Below are 19,116 nucleotides of genomic sequence, written 5' to 3'. Positions count from 1 at the left end.
AAAGTTCATAAGGAAAATAATGCAAACATCTTCAAGGGTTATGAATTTTTGTTACTAGAGGTAGGAATTCTGAATGTGATGTAATACGTTATACTTATCCACAATACATCCCTTCCTGCCTTGATGCCATGTGGCAGGCAGGAGGGGCACAAGGCAGGCAAACCCTCTGCTCTCAAAGAGCTTAGATTTACTGGATGAAATGTTCTTATATTTCATATTGTAAAAGAATTCTGAAGAAATAATAAGGGTGATATTATAGAAAAGAGAGGAAGGGGAAACTTTAAAAAGAACAAGGTCAGGGAAGAGTTGTCTGGAATTGCCCTTTGAGCTAAAACCTAAAGGTACCAAAGAGCTCGCCCTTCAGGGAGAGGTGACTCCAAACAATAGATAAAGACCTCGAAGGCGCAGACTCGGGAATGTGGAAGTGCTGAGATCCTGGAAGCCAGTACCGCTAACACAGAGAGCATTTGTGCTCTTGCCGCTGGGTTGGAACCCGCTGCTACCTGACCAATGGACTTCAGAGACTGTAAATCTCAAGGCAGGAGACTGCCCCTCTTTTTTGCCTTGGACTGAGTCACGAGTGGATTCGAACCTCCAGAGAGGCAGGGCTTTTTGGTTGGCCGTGAAAGTGCCTGCTGGCTACACCACTAGAGAGCATGAGTAGAAACAGCAGGCAGGTCTGGAAATACAAAGAGGGCAGCAGATTAAGCTGTATCTTCCCAGCCAGGCAGAGGTGCTGAGCTTTGTTTTAGTAGAAAAGAAAGTCAGGGGAGGCGATTAAGTACCAACCTGAGTCAATTCTGATTGCTCTGTGGTAAATGAACTGTGAAGAAACAAGAGCAAAACCATGGAGGCCACTGCCAATAGAGAGGTAAGAAATGGTCACTTGGCAAGGGCAAAGAAAGTAGGGGGTTTAAGAAATTCTTGAGAACTTGGGCATTAGAGCTCATGGGACTTTGTCGGTTCCTAAAGATGCTCAGTTTACAATAAGAAACCTAATTTCCAAAGAGAGAAAGTAACTGACCTAGTAAGCAGAGCTCCTCCCTTCGTGGTCGTGCTTCTCAAACGTCAGCATGAAGGAGATCTGCTGGAGTTTTGTGAAAATACAGGATACTGCCTCCTACCCCAGCCTCTCTGGCTCCACAGCAAGGGGAGAAGAAGATGAGAATTTGCCTTTGCGAGAAGTTCTCCCTAATGCTGAGGACCACGTTGTGAGAGCCGTTGCCTGTTCTACTGCACTTCACCTGACACAGGGAGGCTGAAGAGTAAACTGCATGCATAACCAGTCTTCTCACTTCCCTGAAAAGCTAACAGCTTGCTTTCATATTAGATAACATAGTAGCCTGTCTACTAGAGAAGAAAAGGAGTGGTGAGTTAATTATCTTTGAAAAAGAGAAAAATACGCATAAAATGGATTCTAATTCACTTATAATTCCTCATTGTCCCATTTTATTGTGTCTGTGTAGATATTTTCATTTTGCCCAGATAGACCAAAAGAATTATAGTCATCACTTCGAAGAATGAGGTGTGAACTGAAGAGCCTGATTGGAAATACCCTTTGTACAACTTCTCTTCTATATGTAGCAAGTGTTAAGAGGGTAGAAACTATCTCGGTCATTAGGAAACAGTACATTTGGTCAGTGATAATGTGATGAGAAGCCCGCGATTCCAGTGCATCACCTGGTGAGCTGCTAACCAGCTCATCAGTTTACCTCCACCAGCTGCTTCTTGAGAGAAATAGCAGGAATCTCGTCCTGTAAGATGGACAGTCCCAGGCCCGGGAGAAGCTGTGTGGCTGCTGCTGGCAGTAGGATTGGTTTTGCTTTTACCTTTGTGCTAACAAGAATACACTTCATAGAATTACTGTAATGGTTGAGCTAGCAGGAACTCGAGGGATTATTGAGGTCATACCTTTGAATTTGACTAAGTAAAGAAGCTAAGATCCAGAGACATAAACGAATGTATCCAAAATCCATCAGTCCTAAAGCATAAAAACCAACAGCGGCCAGGATTGTACTCTGTCCTGCACTGCACAGCTCACCCTTTCTGCCAATGAAGTACTTTCCTGGAGCAGGGGAGGGGGAGAGTCCTGTGCTGTTTCTGCACAGACATTTTCTACAACCAGTATCATAAATGAAAACATCCAGATGACTTAGTGACTTTTGATTTTCTAAGTCTATCATATGATTATTGAACCTAAAAGCTTTTTAGAAAAATTAAATTTCATAAGTGGTGGTGTCTAGCCCTCAAATGCTACAGTCCTTTGACTTTACAGGTAAAACTGTGTGTTTGCTGACACTGCAAAGGGTGTTTCCATATCTGTAAGGTCATCAATAAATGGATACAAAGCATCCTTCAGCACAGCATGCTAATTTCCCCACGGATATGCGATGTGGAAGTGATCGCTACACAGTATTCCGCCTGCAAAGGGGCTTAGAGGACAAAGTGGCCAAAGAATGAACAGAGCAGACAAGGCAATTTCACAGCAAAGCAATAGTCTGCTTAATTGCCCTCGTCAGAACTGATACCGACTCCCCCACATTTCCCTGGGGATCACTTAGGAGAAAATCAACAATTTTGGTTTCCTCCTCCACATTTAGTAATTCCAATAAAATGGATTCCTACAATTTTCCAAGGATTGCACACTGATGACGCGCTGGAAATTACAGTCAGGGCAAAGGGATCCATGAGTGGACACAAGGTCCTCGTCCATAGAGGGACTTCCCGCAGGGAGGAGGCTTGGCCAGGAAGACTCTTCGTCCATGATGCAGAGAAGATGACAGCCTGTAAGCAACCACTATGACTTTGGTTTCTTAAAGTATTTGAATTTATTTCTAGTGAGTTTTACCTAAGAAGAAGATTCACCTACCTGAAACTTCTCCAACATTTGCTTGCAGGATTATTTTATATGCTTAAAAATTACTGAATACCTTAAGAGCTTATGTGTGTATCTATATAAACTATGGTGGCTTAGTGATAAGAAATCATGTTGCCAACATAAAGGTAGGTGGTTCAGATCCACCATCTGCTCCTTGGGAGAAAGTAGGCAATCTCCTCCCACGTAATTAATTACCTCAAAAATCTGCTGGAGGGTCAGCTGTGGATTCATTCTGACTTGACAATCTACGACAACATATTAGAAATTAGGACATAGAATTTAAGAAATATTAAGGCATTATTATATTTAAAATAACAAATGCCTGTTAATATAACTAATCTATTTTTAAAAATCTCAGTTTACCTTTCAAGTAAAAACATTAATGAGAAGAATTGTATTATTTATAATTTTGTAAATCTCATTAACGATTGGCTTAATAGATACAAGCTGGATTCTTAAACCTGCTTTTGTATTTAGTCTACTGTGATACGTTATTTTAGTTGATAGACAGGGAAACAAATTGATGCCACACACATATATAGTTGGAAAGAGGAGAACCCGTAGACCCCCTGAGGTGACTTGGGGACATATGTCCAGAAGAACACTTACACCACTTTCGGGGGTAAGGTTAGACATATTTTGAGGTCCTAAGAATGGAGCATGAACTTGAGAACTGAGGAGGTCTTTATGTCAGCCCTAACTAAGCCTCTTACAGCCTCTGGACCTTATTCCCTCTAGATGTCTATAAAATTGGATAATCTCACTAAATTACTCATTGTTATGAGGCTTAGAAATAACATATGCAAAGTTGCTAATAAAATAATCCGTAAATCAGCAGAATCCATGATTGCTAGGCTGAAGGCAGATGTCGTTGTTATATACCACTGAGTTGGAACTGACCCACGGCTGACCCTCCGGTGAATTTTCAGAGGTTGTTAGTCGCACAGAAGGAGACAGTGCATCTTTCTCCTACTGAGCAACTGGTACCTCTGGGATTGCAGCAGGATTCCTACCACTAGGCCACCAGTGATGAGGGAGGGCCGAAGGGGTGAAGTCCGCTCAGTAGCACTGGATTCAAAGAAGCAATAGAAGGTGAGTGAGTTGAGAACTATGACAGGGTATGTAACAAAAATACTCTGTGTTAGGCTGGAGGAATAAGTTGGCTCTTAAATGAGTGGAGTAGGGCTCAGTGACGCCAGTGGTCATGTGTTTTTTGGTTTTGTTTTTTGATGAACACTCTGTTGCTGATTTGATGCCTTTAAAAGACACTTCATGACCCATATATAAAGTTCTGAATTGACTTTAACATCTCTGGGAAGAAAAGAGGAAGCGTGAGCTTTTACAGAAGGTGGTGGACAATAAATAGATGAAAACAAAACATAACGGATGGTACAGACTGTTACACTATTTGTGCCAAATTTACTGATTGTGTTCAGGATGGCTGTGATTGGCAGATGGAGAGTCCCAGAGATGGGGCGGAGCTGAAGAGTGAAGATGGGTTAGCAGAGCAAGGGGCAGAGAACCTTCTTGCCAGGCAAGACAGTGCGGGCTCAGGTATGGAGGTGGAAGCTGGCTTAGTGGATTTGAGGACAAAGAAGATCCTTACTTGATAAGAGCCATGGGGTTCCCCAGACATTACTGGAGAGAAAACTGAGTGGGACAAAATGGCAGAAAAATTGAAATATTTGGCTAATCTTATTATGTAATTTCAGCCTTCTTTGAATTGGTATAGCATTTGCAGCGTGTTTGGCACATTTACAAATCTTACCTATTATTTCATATGTATGAACTCATACACATTGTTGTTGTTGTTAAGTGCTGTCAAGTCGTAGATGACTCAGCAATTCATAGAGTTTCCGGAGGCAGGCTATTACGGAAGTAGATGCCACTCCTGCTTCCAAGCTTGTTTTAATCAGGGAGCTCCACCAAACACTGTCCACCATGGGTATCCATTATCACATTTGACACATCAGTGTCACAGTGTTTAGCACAACAGCAACCACGAGTCACCTCTGTACATCAAATAGACAGACCAGTGCTATACTATACTATGCTATGCAATTATATCTTTTTTATTTATTGGTGAGCTGAAAATGAGGACTTGAAGCACATTGTAGAAAATCAAAGACTGCCCCTTTCAATATGGATCGTGTCTCAACATCAAGAAAGCAAACATTCTCACCACTGGACAATTGGCAACGTCAGGATAGAGAAAAGACTGAAGTTGCCAGCAATTTTATCAGAACCATAATCAATAACCTTGGGACCAGCAGTCAAAAAATCAAAAGATACGTCCCTTTGGGAAAATTTGCTGTCAAGGACCTCTTGAAAGTGCTAAAGTGTGATGATATAAGTTTCAAGACTAAGGTACCCCAGATCCATGCTCTGGTCTTCTCAGTGACGTGCTGTGCATCCATGAGTTGGATGGTGACTCAGGGTAACAGAAGAAGAAGAATCAATGCCTCTGAGTTGGAGTGTTGTAGAAAAATACTCCTATTGCATGGATTGCCAAGAGAACAAAAAGTTTGTCTTAGAGAAAGTCTGAGCAGCATAGCACGCTCTTCAGGGTCCAAGATGGTGAAACTTCATCTCACGTACTTAGGGCATGTTGTTAGGAAGGGTCAGTCCTTAAGGACGACGTCATGCTTAGAAAGGTGGAGGGTCAGCCAACAGAGGAAGACCCTCAACCGGGTAGATTGACATAGTGACTGCAGGAGCGGTTTGAGGTGTGTCAGCAATCGTGAAGATGGCACAGGACACGACAGGGTTCAGCTCTTTTGTTCACAGGGTCACTGAGAGTCACAGTTGACTCGATGGCACATAACAATAAAGACCACCTACATGAAGAAGTATGTTTGCTTCGGATTCCCCTCTCATGCCTCCTTAGTGTAGCGGGTTGAGCATTGTTGTCTGGGGATGTTGGCCTCAAGGTATCTTTTATGCCAGTGCCCCCGAACAAGTATAAGATTTAAGTGTAAGATGTAGCTCATCTAGAGATGAAGAGATCATAAACAGACATCTCCAAGTGAATAACAAAGTATTCTATTAATTCCAGAGGCAATCAAATGGCCTAGCATATTTTTAGACTAAAAAGGAGTTTTAGACATTATCAAGCCGAAACACCTTCAACTCATATTAGAACCCTTGGGGCTTGATATCTCAGAGCCTCAAATCCGAAATGAATCCTAATTACTCTAGGATTTAGATGATATAGATCAGTTAGGTTATTTTGTTTTTCAGAACTCATGTCTGTTTATCCATCAGGCACTCTTCAGAAGGAAACGTGAAATCCTCCAGTAAATTCTCGGTGTTTAAAACCAAGCAGAGCTGCTCTACTTGAAAGGGGTTCCTTCAGAGGACCCTCACATTCATGAAACAGTTTGAAAACCCCTTTAGGTGATGAAGAATAATTTAGTCCTTTGAATTGTGGTGCTGGAGAAGAGATTGAACATACCATGGACAACTAGGAGAACAAATTTTTATATTTCAATAGCTCCTACAAAATGGAAATCAGAGATATAAAAGAAAGTGGAAGTGGGCAATTTAAGATTCTCTACAAGAAACAAAAATAAATAATTGGTTGTCACTATTAGAAGTGCTGAATTTGAGCTAATATTTAAGACATCTGGATAATGCTGTCTCTGATAGGGAATCTAGGTGAATATTTGGGAATATTTGTACACAGAAAGATAGTTGTGATTAAGTCATCAACATCAGGCCCATAAATCCTACGAGCAATAAAATTGTTAAACAATTTTAGCCAAACATTTGTGTTCCCTGGAGGTAGATGATTCATCTCCAGGATTGCATAAATGACCAAAAATGATTTTGAAAGGCTACAGGTCAAGTTTGTGACTATAATTTGGATATTTTTTGTCTATCATATCCTTCTTCTTAGATCTTTCCATTTCTGAGGTCTTAGGTCAATGATGACCTTGTTTTCTGTTAGAAATATCTGCTTTTGGAAAATTGGAGACTCAGATGCCTTAGAGAATTGTTTGACCCACCAAGTTCAAATTCAATCTGTCTGCAATATAAATGACCATTGAATGAGATGAATACACAAACGTTGATTTAGGTCCTCGCTGGCAGCTATTGAACAAAAGATTGAAATTAAGAGATTGTTCATCTGTCTAAGAGGCTGTTGGTGCCATGGGGTCAACTCCCAGCGCAACCATTTAACCTCATTGGAATTAGTATTTTGGGAACAAGACGTCGTAGAATGTCTAAGAGAAAGTCTGCCTCTTTCCGGGGAGAATCTAAGTGGCCAGAACCGGTGGATGTGTTTCAGTAACATGGGCTGTGTGTTATCATTTTACAGAGATGCACACAGCCTTTTAACTCCAAGATCCTCCACTCAGCAAACCCATTTTGCTCTGACTCAGAGTTTCAGTTTAGACCTGGAGTTGTAAATAGCCTTTAAGTGTAGCCAGTGAGCTATAAGGACCATGTTTGTGCTTGTTGGTTTAGATACACAGCAGTCCTCTGTCCCACAGAATGCCTGGGACCATCCAGAAAAGGCTCAAACTGGGTTTTCCTTCATACGCCGACGTGGGGTGCTTGTCATCAGCGAACTAGTGAACCAAAGTGGCACTTTAGGGAGACATGAACAGTTTCCATCAGGCAGAGAACTCTAGATGTACAAGTGAGAAAAACTCTCCCAAATAGGTGCGACTGGTACAGTGTAAGTGCAGGGAAGCAGAGGCCTTGTGTTGTGGGCATCTGCTCTGTAGGTAGGTCTGCACACCACCCGTTCAGAGACTTCCTCATTGCTGCATTCCTGTGATCTCCTTGGGCTCATGACTGGGCACTCACTTCAAAAAGAACATATTTCTATCGTTTCAGATTTAAAAGAAACTTATTTTGAAAATGGAGATGTTTCCTCATGATGTCTCCTAAAGGTTCCTGGGTTGTTGATGCCACCTTGCCCACCATAGCCCACTACCACTGAGCACTCTTATGGAGCCCGGTGGCCTCCATAACCCTGCGGGAAGAGACAGAATGAGCCTCCAGAAATGCTTAGTTAGTTAGGGCTCTGCGAGGTCTTTTCAAACCTCTCAAAGCTTGCCTCGTTGTGCAGTTTCAAGGTTTTACTTCTGGCTTCCTCTGTTGTTGAAAGAAAACAATGTAAACCCAAGTGTTGCAGGAAATCTGTTGACATTGAATTCTCTGTCTCTTCACATGGTTTTGATGTTTCCTTTTTGAATTCTGACTTGACATTGCTTCATAAATTACACCTGCCCTTCTGTTTTGTTTCCTGCACTTCCTTTGAGAAGTTTGTCCCAGTTGTTCTGAGTCCGTACAGATTTCTGCAGCTTCTTGTTTGCTTTGTTTTCATGGGCTCTGTAGGGGGTAAGTATTCTGCAAGTTGAGTATGAAATCAAGCACACTCTTGCCATTAGGGTTACACATTGACTCTTCCAGGCAGAGAACTGAGAAAGTATTTACCTTTTGAACTCCTTCTGTATTAGCAGCAAGTAGATTTGTAGCTCTTTCAAAAGGATGAAGATTATAACCTTCATTCAGGGTAATGCTTGTTAGTGTTGCTGCTTTGATTTCTATTGAAGTTGACCCTCTCAGCCTCCTCTCCTAAACGGCCGTGAATCATCTCCTTCAGTGAAGGACTTGGCAGAGTTGTATTCTGCTCTTGCAAAATATGAAATTGCTTAGAGCTAGGATGTGGAGGAGGCAGCGGTCTCTGCTGGCTGCATGGCTGGCAGAATTTTCTTCTAATTGTGTTTATTACTGAGAGGGTGAGATATAGAGCTTGGCCTCGTCATCAGTGATTCCCTTTAGGATTAAATTACAGATTATGTGAGGGTTGACCACATGAAGATGCTGACCTGAAGGCAGCTAAGAAGCCTTAGTAAGCACAGAGATTAGCATCATCTGATTAAACGCTGAGATCAGTTATGGTGAGCGGGTCCGTGCTGGCTGGCATAGCCCTGTAGAAAGGCCCTGTGAGCAGACGTCAGTGGCCACTTCTTCATGATCTTCGAGGGCTTTCTCACCAGTTCATTTAACATTATGCTGTTGTTTTGTCGTTGTTTCACTGTTGTTGTTGTTGTTGTGCCATCAATTAGCCTGTGACTCATGGTGACCCTGTGCACAGTGGCTGTGAACCCTGCGCCATCCTAAGCCAGTCTAACTGACTCCAACACAGCTATGCCCACTACCTGAGTTACTGTGTCCATTCATGTCATCCGGGGTCTTCCTCTCCTGCACTGGCCTTCCACCCTTCGGAGCATGATGTCCTTCTGCAAGGACTCTTATGAAAACTTTTTATGGATTGTGAAATTGATATTGGCGTTTTCTCTATTGAGGTCAAGGAGAGAAAATGTTGCTTCAGTAAAAGCAAGAACAACAGCCTTGAGTAAGGAGAGTGATTAGGATCAGGGTTACGCACTTTCTAGGATTCTGCACAAGCCAGTTGATGAGACTGAGTATCCTAAGTTTGTAAAAACATAGGGTGAGTCAGATTCGGGGCTTTGGGACCTACTTCTTTGGATGACAGTCTATCAGGAAGAAATCGGGCACGAGTAGACAATTATAATCTCGAAGGTGCAATAGCCCTCACACCGCGGTCGGGTAAACTGCAGGAGTGATGTGTGTTCTCTCCTTACCAGGAGTCAGTTCCAACTCACAGCCGACCGCCCAGCAGGTTTCCATGGAGACTGGGCATCTTTCTGGGAGCAGCTGGTGGGTTAGCAGGGCACTCCACCGCTTCGCCACCAGAGCCCCCTGCAGGGTGCGTTGCTGCTGTTGGAGCCTGTCCACAGAGGGCCCGCCAGCGGGTTTTCCAAGCAGTTAGCAGTGTGGGAGGAGATGGCCCATCTTTCTCCTGTGGACAGACAGCATGGCTTCTGGTTGACAGTGTAGCTTCCTACCAGTAGGCAGCCAGAGGTGACTGAGTGACTCTAACAGATTTCCAGACGCAGTGGCTGCCAGTTTCTTTTTCTCTCAGTTCCAACTATAGGGTCTAGGGGCTGAGAGTATAGGACTTCTTTCCCCGTGAGGTCATTCAAGGTCAAAGGTCAGCAGATCACCATTTCTATCCTCAGCATGGTGTATCCTGAATCCATAGATGTTTCTATTGTTGTTGGTTTTCAATCCATGGGAAGTAGGTGAGAAGAATCCAGGTCAAGAACCTTTCCATAAGTAACCAGGAAATAGCTCTTGTGGTTTTGCACATGTGCCATTGAAATGAGTAAGTCACAGGGGACCTTTCGCTGCAAAGGAATCTGGGAAACAGCGTATGTGGCTGAGAATACATGGGATGAGCTACAAGTGGCAGCATTCTGTCCCTGAAAGTGAAAAAGGAAGTAATCGAGTGGGGGTGGCAGGTCATTTTCTCATATGAATGATGATAATTTTGTTTATGCTCCTTTTATTGTTTTTTTTAATTTTTTTATGATTAATTTTAATGAACGTTTACAGAGACTTTGGATTTCCATTCATTCATTGTTGCATTTTTCTCCCTGCCTAACCTCCCCCCGCCCCAAGTTCACTCTTCTCTTTGAAAAGTAAAAGAAAAATTCTTACTCTCCTTTTAATAATTGAAAAGCCGGCAGCACTATAGATGGCTGTGCCTGGAGGGACAGTGGAATCAGTAAGTCGCGTCTTATTTCTGGAAGAGCCTTGCAGAGCATCTGACCAGCTTGTCATTTATATACACCTGAACAAGGGGTCTTCGCCCCTTCACTGTGTCTGGGAAGATTACATGGAATAAACACTGAATGTAAGCTTTTTTCCTTTGCCTTTTGAACTATTGTAGCTCAACCAAATTGGGTTCAAAAAATAAATGATATCCACGTGGCCATTGAAGAAAACGTCTCCTGGGAATGCAGAGCAAATGGAAAACCCAAGCCTACGTACAGATGGCTGAAAAATGGGGAACCTCTGTTAACGCGGGTAAGCATAAAAAATGTGGTGCTGACTGTCGTGTTTAATGTGGCTTTATTGCTCTGAAACAGGAAAACGGTGATTTGCTGCAAAAATAATATGCAACCAAATACCTTTGAAAGTCAACAGGAAAAGTGACAGTGGATTCTGTTGATAAACAGGAAGTGTAAATTCCACCCTTCATTTAGTTTTCATTTTTAAAATTTTTTTTTTATTAATTTCAATGAAAATTTACAGAGACTTTGGATTTCCATTCATTCATTGTTACACCCAGTTAGTTTTTGGTGTCAGATCTTTGGTCTTTACAGGTGAGCATCAAAGTTACGTAGAACGTCTGTAAGGTGACGTAGAAGCATGTCATTTTGCTGAGTCACCAATCTGAGAGAGCTCAAGGCCAGAGTGAGTCACCAAGCAAATGCATGCTCCCTCCGCATCTGTCAGGAATCAGATGTCCCCGAGAAATGCACTGAAATTCTCTCACTTTTACAGTGAACCTGGGACTGAGCTCCTGTAATGCTAAAGAAGCACTTCAGTGCAATGTGTTCTTTAAAACAATCACTTTTCAAATACAAAAAGGGCAAATGAGGCATAGAAATAATTGCAGAAAAAAAGAAAATTATAGATATGCTATATAAAGTGCTATATGCATGTTTGAATAGTAATATAACATCTCTTTCCGCCTAACAAAATATATACAATTAGGAGTAGAGTTTTTCAGCTCACTGATTTCATGAAAAAGACAAAACAATACTTTCCATGGAGTGCTGAATTTGCACTTCCACACTTCTAAACTGTGAGGAGCTCTATTTCTGTGCATTTAAGCCACGTCTTTGGTCTTTCTGTCATAGCAATACTAAGCAATAAGACAGCCACCAAGTTCTCACCCTGGTGTGGCTTTACTATTTTCTTCTGTCCAGAGAGACTACAGACACTGTGATGCAGAAATCTCACCATCACAACCACCACTTGGCCTCCAGCATGTACTAATGACAGAGTCAAGTACAAGATTAATGTCTCTATGAAAGATAAGCAGAACAAAAACGAAAAGTGGTGAGTGAAGCCTGGGGCTGTAGGCCTGGGAGCTCAAGTGTAATGATGCCCCATGGAAACAGTAGACTGTCTTTGGAGCAAAGGTCAGGGCAAGACAGACGCTCTCCACCAACTGCCCTGAGATGAAGGGAGGAAGCTGACTGCAGCCTGGCCTAATAGGATGCTGTGGTCAGTGCAGAGAGGAGGCCGAAGGAGCCACAACTCTGGGGCAGGGACTGTAACAGTTCCCCTCTTACTGTTGGCCAAATCTCTGAGATGCTGTGTTTCCCACTGGGACCAGTAGCTCAGGAAGTTCCATGGAAGCAGTCACAGAGTTGCTAAAGAAGGGATGAGAGCAATGAAACGCAATGTTCTCTTTCAACATGAACCTGCAAACTAGTGTCTGACAGACGTGAAACTACGCAAAGAGCAGTTCAGCAAGAGAGCAGGAAGTGTGCTGGCGATGCTGAACCACTGGGGGCACTGTGATTAAACATGCAGCTACTAACTGAAAGGTTCGTAGTTCAAATCCACTAGCTGCTTCACCAAAGATGTGGCAGTCTGTTCCCACCAAGATCACATGCTTGGAAACCCCTCTGGCAGGGTCTGCTCAGCCCTGTGGGGTCCCTATGAGTCTGAATTGACTTACGAGCAGTGGACTTTAGGAGCTTCAAAGAGATCACCAAATGAATCATGTCCATAAAAAGAAATTGGACATTTCAGAAAGATAAACAAGACAGTTTTTTAAAGGACAAATTAGAAATGTTAGAAATATGGAACCATGGGGGGGGGAGTGGACTCAGTAGGTCATGAGGATTTTATGAATTTAGAAATGAATTAGTGAGTTTAGCAATTCTACTGTGGATGCCTTTTATAAAGCGGAAGTGCTAAGTTATCCTAATATTCACCACGTGTGTGGAAGGTGTGCCTCCTCAGCAAGTGTTAACCTGTGATAGCACTTCACATATGTTATGTCATCTGATGTTCACAAGAGACCTTCCGAAGGAGGTGGTAATTGTTATGCTCATTTTACAGACAAGCAAAACCAAGACTGAGCAGTTTACGTGAGACAGCATTGATAGGACCAGAGCCTGGATGTGAATATTATGTCTACTGGACTCAGAACAGTGGATATATAAGCAAATTCTCTAGGCAAAGAAGTGACTCAAAGGAAGATAACCTCAAATACTTCTGAGAATTTTACTTCCCTCTCTGTCCTAAACCTATTCCCAAAAAAGCTGACTTTCCCACAGAAATTCCAATCCAGGAGGAAGTCTGGGAAGCAGGACTGGGCAGAGGTAAATAGTGATGCAGTTTCAACAATGGCCTCCAGAGGTGCTATGGAGCTAACATGAGCCTTGGACTTTTCCAAAGTAAAGCCTGGGAACAGAGATTGTACCCTTACCCACAATTATATGCATGGACCTCACCGGACAGACTACGTAAGTTTGATATTGACTGAATATGTAGAAAGAGTTGAGGGAGATGCTCAATTTCAACAGTCAAAACAAGGCCTGGGACTGACTTGAGAACAGATCAGTTACTCATGTCAAGTTCAAATTGACTGAAGAAAAAACAAGTCAATAAAGTGAAAATTTGACCTTGAGTCTATCCCACCTGAATTTAAAAACTATTTCAGCAGTATATTTGATCTATTAAACACTAATAATCGAAGACCAGATGAAATGTAAGCCAACATAAAGGATATCATCCATGAAGAAAGCAAAAAAGACAAAAGACAGGGAAGGGAAAAAAAAAAACAAACAAAATACGTATCAGAAGAGGAAAAAAAAAATTATAGAAAGAACATGGAGAGATCAAAACAAGGGGGGAAGAATGCTGTCCTTAAAGAGGCAAACAGAAGATTTCAAAGGGCACCTCGAGTATAAAATTTTAATTACAATGAAATGTGAAAAGAGATGTTGCTGTTGTTGTTAAAAGCGGTCAAGTCATAGACAACTCATAGCGACCCTATGAATGAAAGACCTGAGCACTTGTATAACTTTTACCATTTCTCCAAGTTTAGAGGGTTTCCAGAGGCAAGCTGTTTCAGAAGAAAGATGGAGTTAGAAAATCAAAAAGGAAGAACATGCTTGGCATGTCTCAAGCTGAAAGACTTTAAAAACAAATTCAAGTTTCGAGTTGCAGTGCTGAATGATTCTATGGGCAAAATCTTTAATGGTGAAGGAATCATAAAAAAAAAAAGGAAGCAAATACAGAGTCACTGTATCAAAAACAACGAACCATATCCGGAAGTACCATATGATCAATTACCAATGGTAAGCAAGGCACTGAAGGCATTAGCAAAATATAAGACCCTGGAATTGTTGGAATAGCAATCAATGAATTGCAACAAACAGATACCACCTCATTCATCTATCCAAGAAATTTAGAAGAAAACTACCTAGCTGACTAACTAGGAGAGAGCCATGTTTGTTCCCATTCCCAAAAAAGGTAATCTAACAGAACCTGTTAACTATTAAGCAATATCGTTAGTATCACATGCAAGTAAAATCTTGCTGAAGAGTATTTAAAAAGAACTAGGACCACATGTTAACTAGGAGGTGCCTGAAATTTAAGCTGGATTCAGAAGAGGCCATGTAACTAGGCCGTGTCACTGCTAAGGTCAGGTGGGTATTGGCTGAAAGCAGAGGATACCAGGAAGCTGTTTATGTGTATTATTTTGCCTGTACAAAGGCATTTGACTGTGTGGATCATAGTAAACTATGGCTGACATTGAGAAGAATGGGAATCCCAGAACACTTGATTGTGCTTATCTAAAACCTATGTATAAATCAAGAAGCTATTCAGACAGAAAAAGGGAGCAGCACATCATTTAAAAGCAGGAAATGTGGGTGTTTCTCTATCTGTCCAGCCTATAACTAAACAAGTCACTTGAGAAGCTGAGCTTTAAAGAAAAGTATGGCATCATGATTGGAAGAAGACTCACCAACAACTTGTGTTATGCAGATGACACACCTTTTTGCTAAAAGTATAGAGGAATTGAAAGCAGAAGTTTAAAGACTACAGCCTTCAGTGTGGATTGCAGCTCAACATCAAGAAGGCAAAAATCCTCACCGCTGGACCAGTGGGCAACATTGCAAATGTGTGGTCTTGTTATGTACCATTGACTTGGAACCAACTCTAGTGGGTTTTCAAAGGCAGTAAATTACACGCGGAGGACAATGTCTTTTTCCTACAGAGTAGTAAGTGGCTTCAGAACACATGCCTTTGGGTTAACAATGCATCTCTCTAGCACCAAACATCCAAGGCTCCCTGATACTGTGATAGATGAAGATTAAAGCTGTCAACCATTCCATTTTACTAGGATCCACAATCAACACCATAGTAACAGCAGTCAGGAACTAAAAAGACATGTTGCATTGAGAAGGTCTGTTGTGAAGGAACTCTCAAAAGTGCTGAAGAGCAAGGATGTCAGTTTAAAGACTAAGGTACATCTGGTCCAATCCATAATCTTTTCCATGATGTCTTATGCATCTGAAAGTTAGACAGTGAATAAAGGTAACAGCAGAGAAATTGATGACTTTGAATTGTGGTGTTGGTGATGAATAGTGAATAGCCCATGAAAACAGACAAATCTATCTCAGAAGTCGAGACAGTCAGACCATCTCACATTCATTTGGCATGGGGCCAAGAGGGGCTATTCTTTGGAAAAGGATATCATGGTGGGAGAGATGGAGGGTCAGAGAAAAGGAGGAAGACCCTCAACAAGATGAAAGATCAATACAGTGACTTTAACAGTGGGCTCAAGCGTATCAGATTGTGTGTACGGTGCAGGGCTGGGCAGGGTTCAGAGCTGTTGATCACTATGAGTAGTAATCGGCTCGATGGCACGTAAACCACAACATTGATGGATCTCTGAAAGGGCTATAAGTGCAGGTGAAGCCTCATTCACTGGGGACTGTACTGCCTTCACCTCCTCTCATGGCCAGAGGTCCTCCTGGGCTCATGATTCTCACAGGAAGGAGAACTAAAGTGCTAGAGAGGACACACCAGGGAACCAGGGGACTGGCTCACCCCTCCATGTGCTTCCTGTGGAGGGATGCCTGGATCTGATCATGCCTAATTTGCTCCAAACTCAATAAAGTGTCCACCAGCTCAGTCAGGACTCTGTGGCTAATGGGAACCCAGTCCTTCTAAATGGCAGCTTTGCTGAAGGGAGGAGACCCTTCATGGTCTTTATGAAAATGAATAAGGCAGGTTACCTACCGCCCTCAGTCTGGGGGTGACAGTGGTCCCATCCTCGGGCTGGGAGGTGACAAAGGTCTTCATCAGTGCACCAACTTTGTTTTCCTCCTGTTGGCTCCCAGCAGATGGTCCCAAACTTAAATCATCACATTGACAGCAATAAAAGAAAGGAGCATTACATTATTAATACCACCTTTTTTTTAGTAAATCTCATCTGATATTAAATGCTTGTCTCTGCTTCCTCCAAAAACATTCCAACCCTATTAACCTTCAAAGTGTTGTCTGCACATAATTTGAGTATTTAAAATACTCTAAACAGTAAATTTGGTTGAATTTTTTTTTACCTAGTTAGCATAATGCCTTAGAGTTAAGAAAGCATTTTAAATTTCAAGTTCATCTATTTAGAAGGGATATTAATCTGAACGGTTCATGGTTAAATCAATGAGAACTCGAAAGAATCCTACAATTTAAATTCCATTTAGCAACTGATGTAGCGGTTGTTCCATTTAGCATCTGACCTGCCACAAATTTCACTGACTGATAAATAGATCATGTTATGTAAATTGCTTGTATGACAGCTATTTTCTTCCCATTAAAGCCCCCTTGATATAACATAGAGCCGAATTGCCTTAAGGTCTCAGTTGCAGAAGGTCAGTATTTTTGGATTCCTCTTCTGTTTCACAGGATAGAATTCAAATTGACCAAGGAACCCTGCACATTCCCGTTGTGGGCCTCTCGGACGTCGGCATGTATCAGTGCGTGGCGGAGAACAGACATGGAGCGATCTACTCCAGTGCAGAGCTTAACGTTGTGGGTAAGTGTACTCAAAAGCAAAGGAAACACACACACACACACACACACACACACACTCTTTAAATAATTGTGTAAGTGTGGCTTCATCTCACAGACTTTGGGCATGTTACTAGGAGGGGCTACTCCTTGGAGAAGGATATGATGTTCAGAAAGGTGCCAGGTCGGCGAAGGAGAGGAAGACCCTCAACCAGGTGGATTGACACAGTGGCTACTGCATTGGGCTCTGTGTGTCAGGAAGTGTGAGGATGGTGCAGAGTTCAGGTCTTTTGTTCATAGCATTGCTATGAGTCTTACTCGACTTAAAGTCACCTAACAATATGTGTGGCTTCCCAAGCATAAGTGCTCAATTCAACAAAACAGGTAGATTTCAGGCTGACGAGGTTGCTCTAGAAACAAACAACACTGTCCAGCTGTCGTCAGAAGCGACCCCTGTCTAAACAGCCTCCTTGGATGCTGCCGTTGGGGAGCACTGCCCTCCGCACTCATTTCCGTTCTATCAACCGCACTTCCAGATGGAGCAAAGTTTCTGAAATGCTGTCGAGTGTGCTGCTGTCATTCTGACCTGGTGCAGACCTCAGCTTGGATTGAAAGAGCTGACTCCGTCTGCAGAGGTTTGTTTGGAGAGCTGGCAAGAACCTTCCTGGTGCCTACAGCTTGCCCCGCCCCGTCCCTCCATGCTCCCCTGCCACCTGACCTTTCTGTGCGGCATCCCACATGCTCCTTCCACACTGCGCCCTCTGCCTGGACTGCATCCCTTCCCCTCCTTTATTCCAGGAGCTCTTTCCCACTCGCCCTTTCTCAGCTCCATTGTTGTTTCCGGGGGAAGCCACACCTCACCCCTGCCTGGGTCAACACCTCCTACTACATATGTTCATGCTTCCTTTCTCCTCTCCTTTTTAGCACCCACAGTTACCTTGTGTCTTTGTTTCTGAAATTGTCTTTTCCTTTCACTGTACTGTAGCTTTCCCATGGTGCCAAGGATCACATTTGATTTAAGTCTTCATATTATACCCAGCATTTAGTGCAACATTGAAACACATACTATGCACTCAGTAAATATTGTGTGAATGGGTGTGTGATGTGAATGAAGCAGAATGTGTCTTTAAATAGTCAATGAGTTAACTCCAGGAGTTAAAGGAGAAGTTGTATTAGTTGGTAAGTCTCTGGACTTTAAGAATATTTTAAAGCCCACCCCATCAACTTGGATGTGTACTACAAACTCATCCTAACTTTGACTTCACATTTTATTCTTGTGAGGAAAGTAATAGCTCTCACTCATTCACTCACCTTGCTCTTGAGTTCAAACTGACTCTTAACTGACCCTCCCTGGGGTTTCTGAGGCTGTTAATTTCAGAAGAGGAGCTTGCCCGTCCTGAGACCACTGGTCAGTTTGAGCTGTCTGAGAGATGCACCCTTTAGGTCAGCAGGGTGACACTGTGCGTGTACACAGCCAGCTAGGTCAAAAAGTATGATGTCACATGCTGTGCCAGGAGACTGACAGCAGTGTGATGAGGTCAGCGGTGTGACACCATTCACAACACGCCACCAGATGAGGTCAGCGGTGCGACAACATGCACGCTGCTCGGCCAGACGACCTTGTGATGATAACTCTGCTTATTGCCAGTGAGTCAGAACCTGTGCACAGCCAACCATCCCTGAGTTTTCAGAGGCTGCAAACTGCACGGAAGCAGACTTCCTACAGGGCGGCTTGAACTGCCTGCCTCAGTGTTGGCAGCTCAACTCCTTGCCCACTAGTCCACCAGAGCTCCCATATGATGATCAAAACAACTAACTCAGTCTCACAAGGATGAATATTGTATAAACCATGAGTGTTGAATGAGTGTAAGGATCCAGGAGGGGTGGGAGAGGCTGGAAGCAGAGGGATGACGGTGTACAGGGGGAGGGGGATTAATCATCGGCTTGTACAATTTGATGGCTGGGGGGGTGAGGGAAATAGAATTTGTTCGAATTTGTGTTCTAATTTTGTAAATAAACTAATAGAAAATGTAAAAAGAAAGAAAAAGACAACAAGAAAGTGTAAATGGTTCTAATACTGCCTCCTCCTTGAGAAGATGTATGCAGTGGTTCTCCTTGGTAGACGCATAGTGGAAGGAGTCTGGATAAGAGAAGAAATCTGTGCACAGGGAGCCATTCACCTAAACCCTGTTCACTACACAACTCAGAGTCCTCCCTTCAATCTTCCACGCCACCTGGAGAGTCCTCCCTCCCATTTACCACAAGTCCTCACTCCCATCTACCACGCTGCCTGGAGAGTCCTCCCTCCC

General features: G+C 42.8%; 1 protein-coding gene across 1 annotated transcript in view; it reads left to right on the top strand.

The window, feature by feature from the left end:
- CNTN4 (contactin 4) overlaps positions 1-19,116 on the top strand; it is a 515,944-nt gene that overhangs the window by 340,496 nt on the left and 156,332 nt on the right. Inside the window, exons 8-9 of the mRNA XM_006897086.1 lie at positions 10,653-10,789; positions 16,703-16,832. Coding sequence (XP_006897148.1) covers positions 10,653-10,789; positions 16,703-16,832 — 267 coding nt within the window. The remainder of the gene's footprint in view (positions 1-10,652; positions 10,790-16,702; positions 16,833-19,116) is intronic.

The sequence above is a fragment of the Elephantulus edwardii genome, unplaced genomic scaffold (genome assembly GCF_000299155.1).
Source record: "Elephantulus edwardii isolate Elephantulus edwardi_28Jun2011 unplaced genomic scaffold, EleEdw1.0 scaffold00200, whole genome shotgun sequence".
Lineage (NCBI taxonomy): Eukaryota > Metazoa > Chordata > Mammalia > Macroscelidea > Macroscelididae > Elephantulus > Elephantulus edwardii.
The sequence above is the reverse complement of the archived record's forward strand: the minus strand, read 5'-3'. Positions and strand labels throughout refer to the sequence as shown.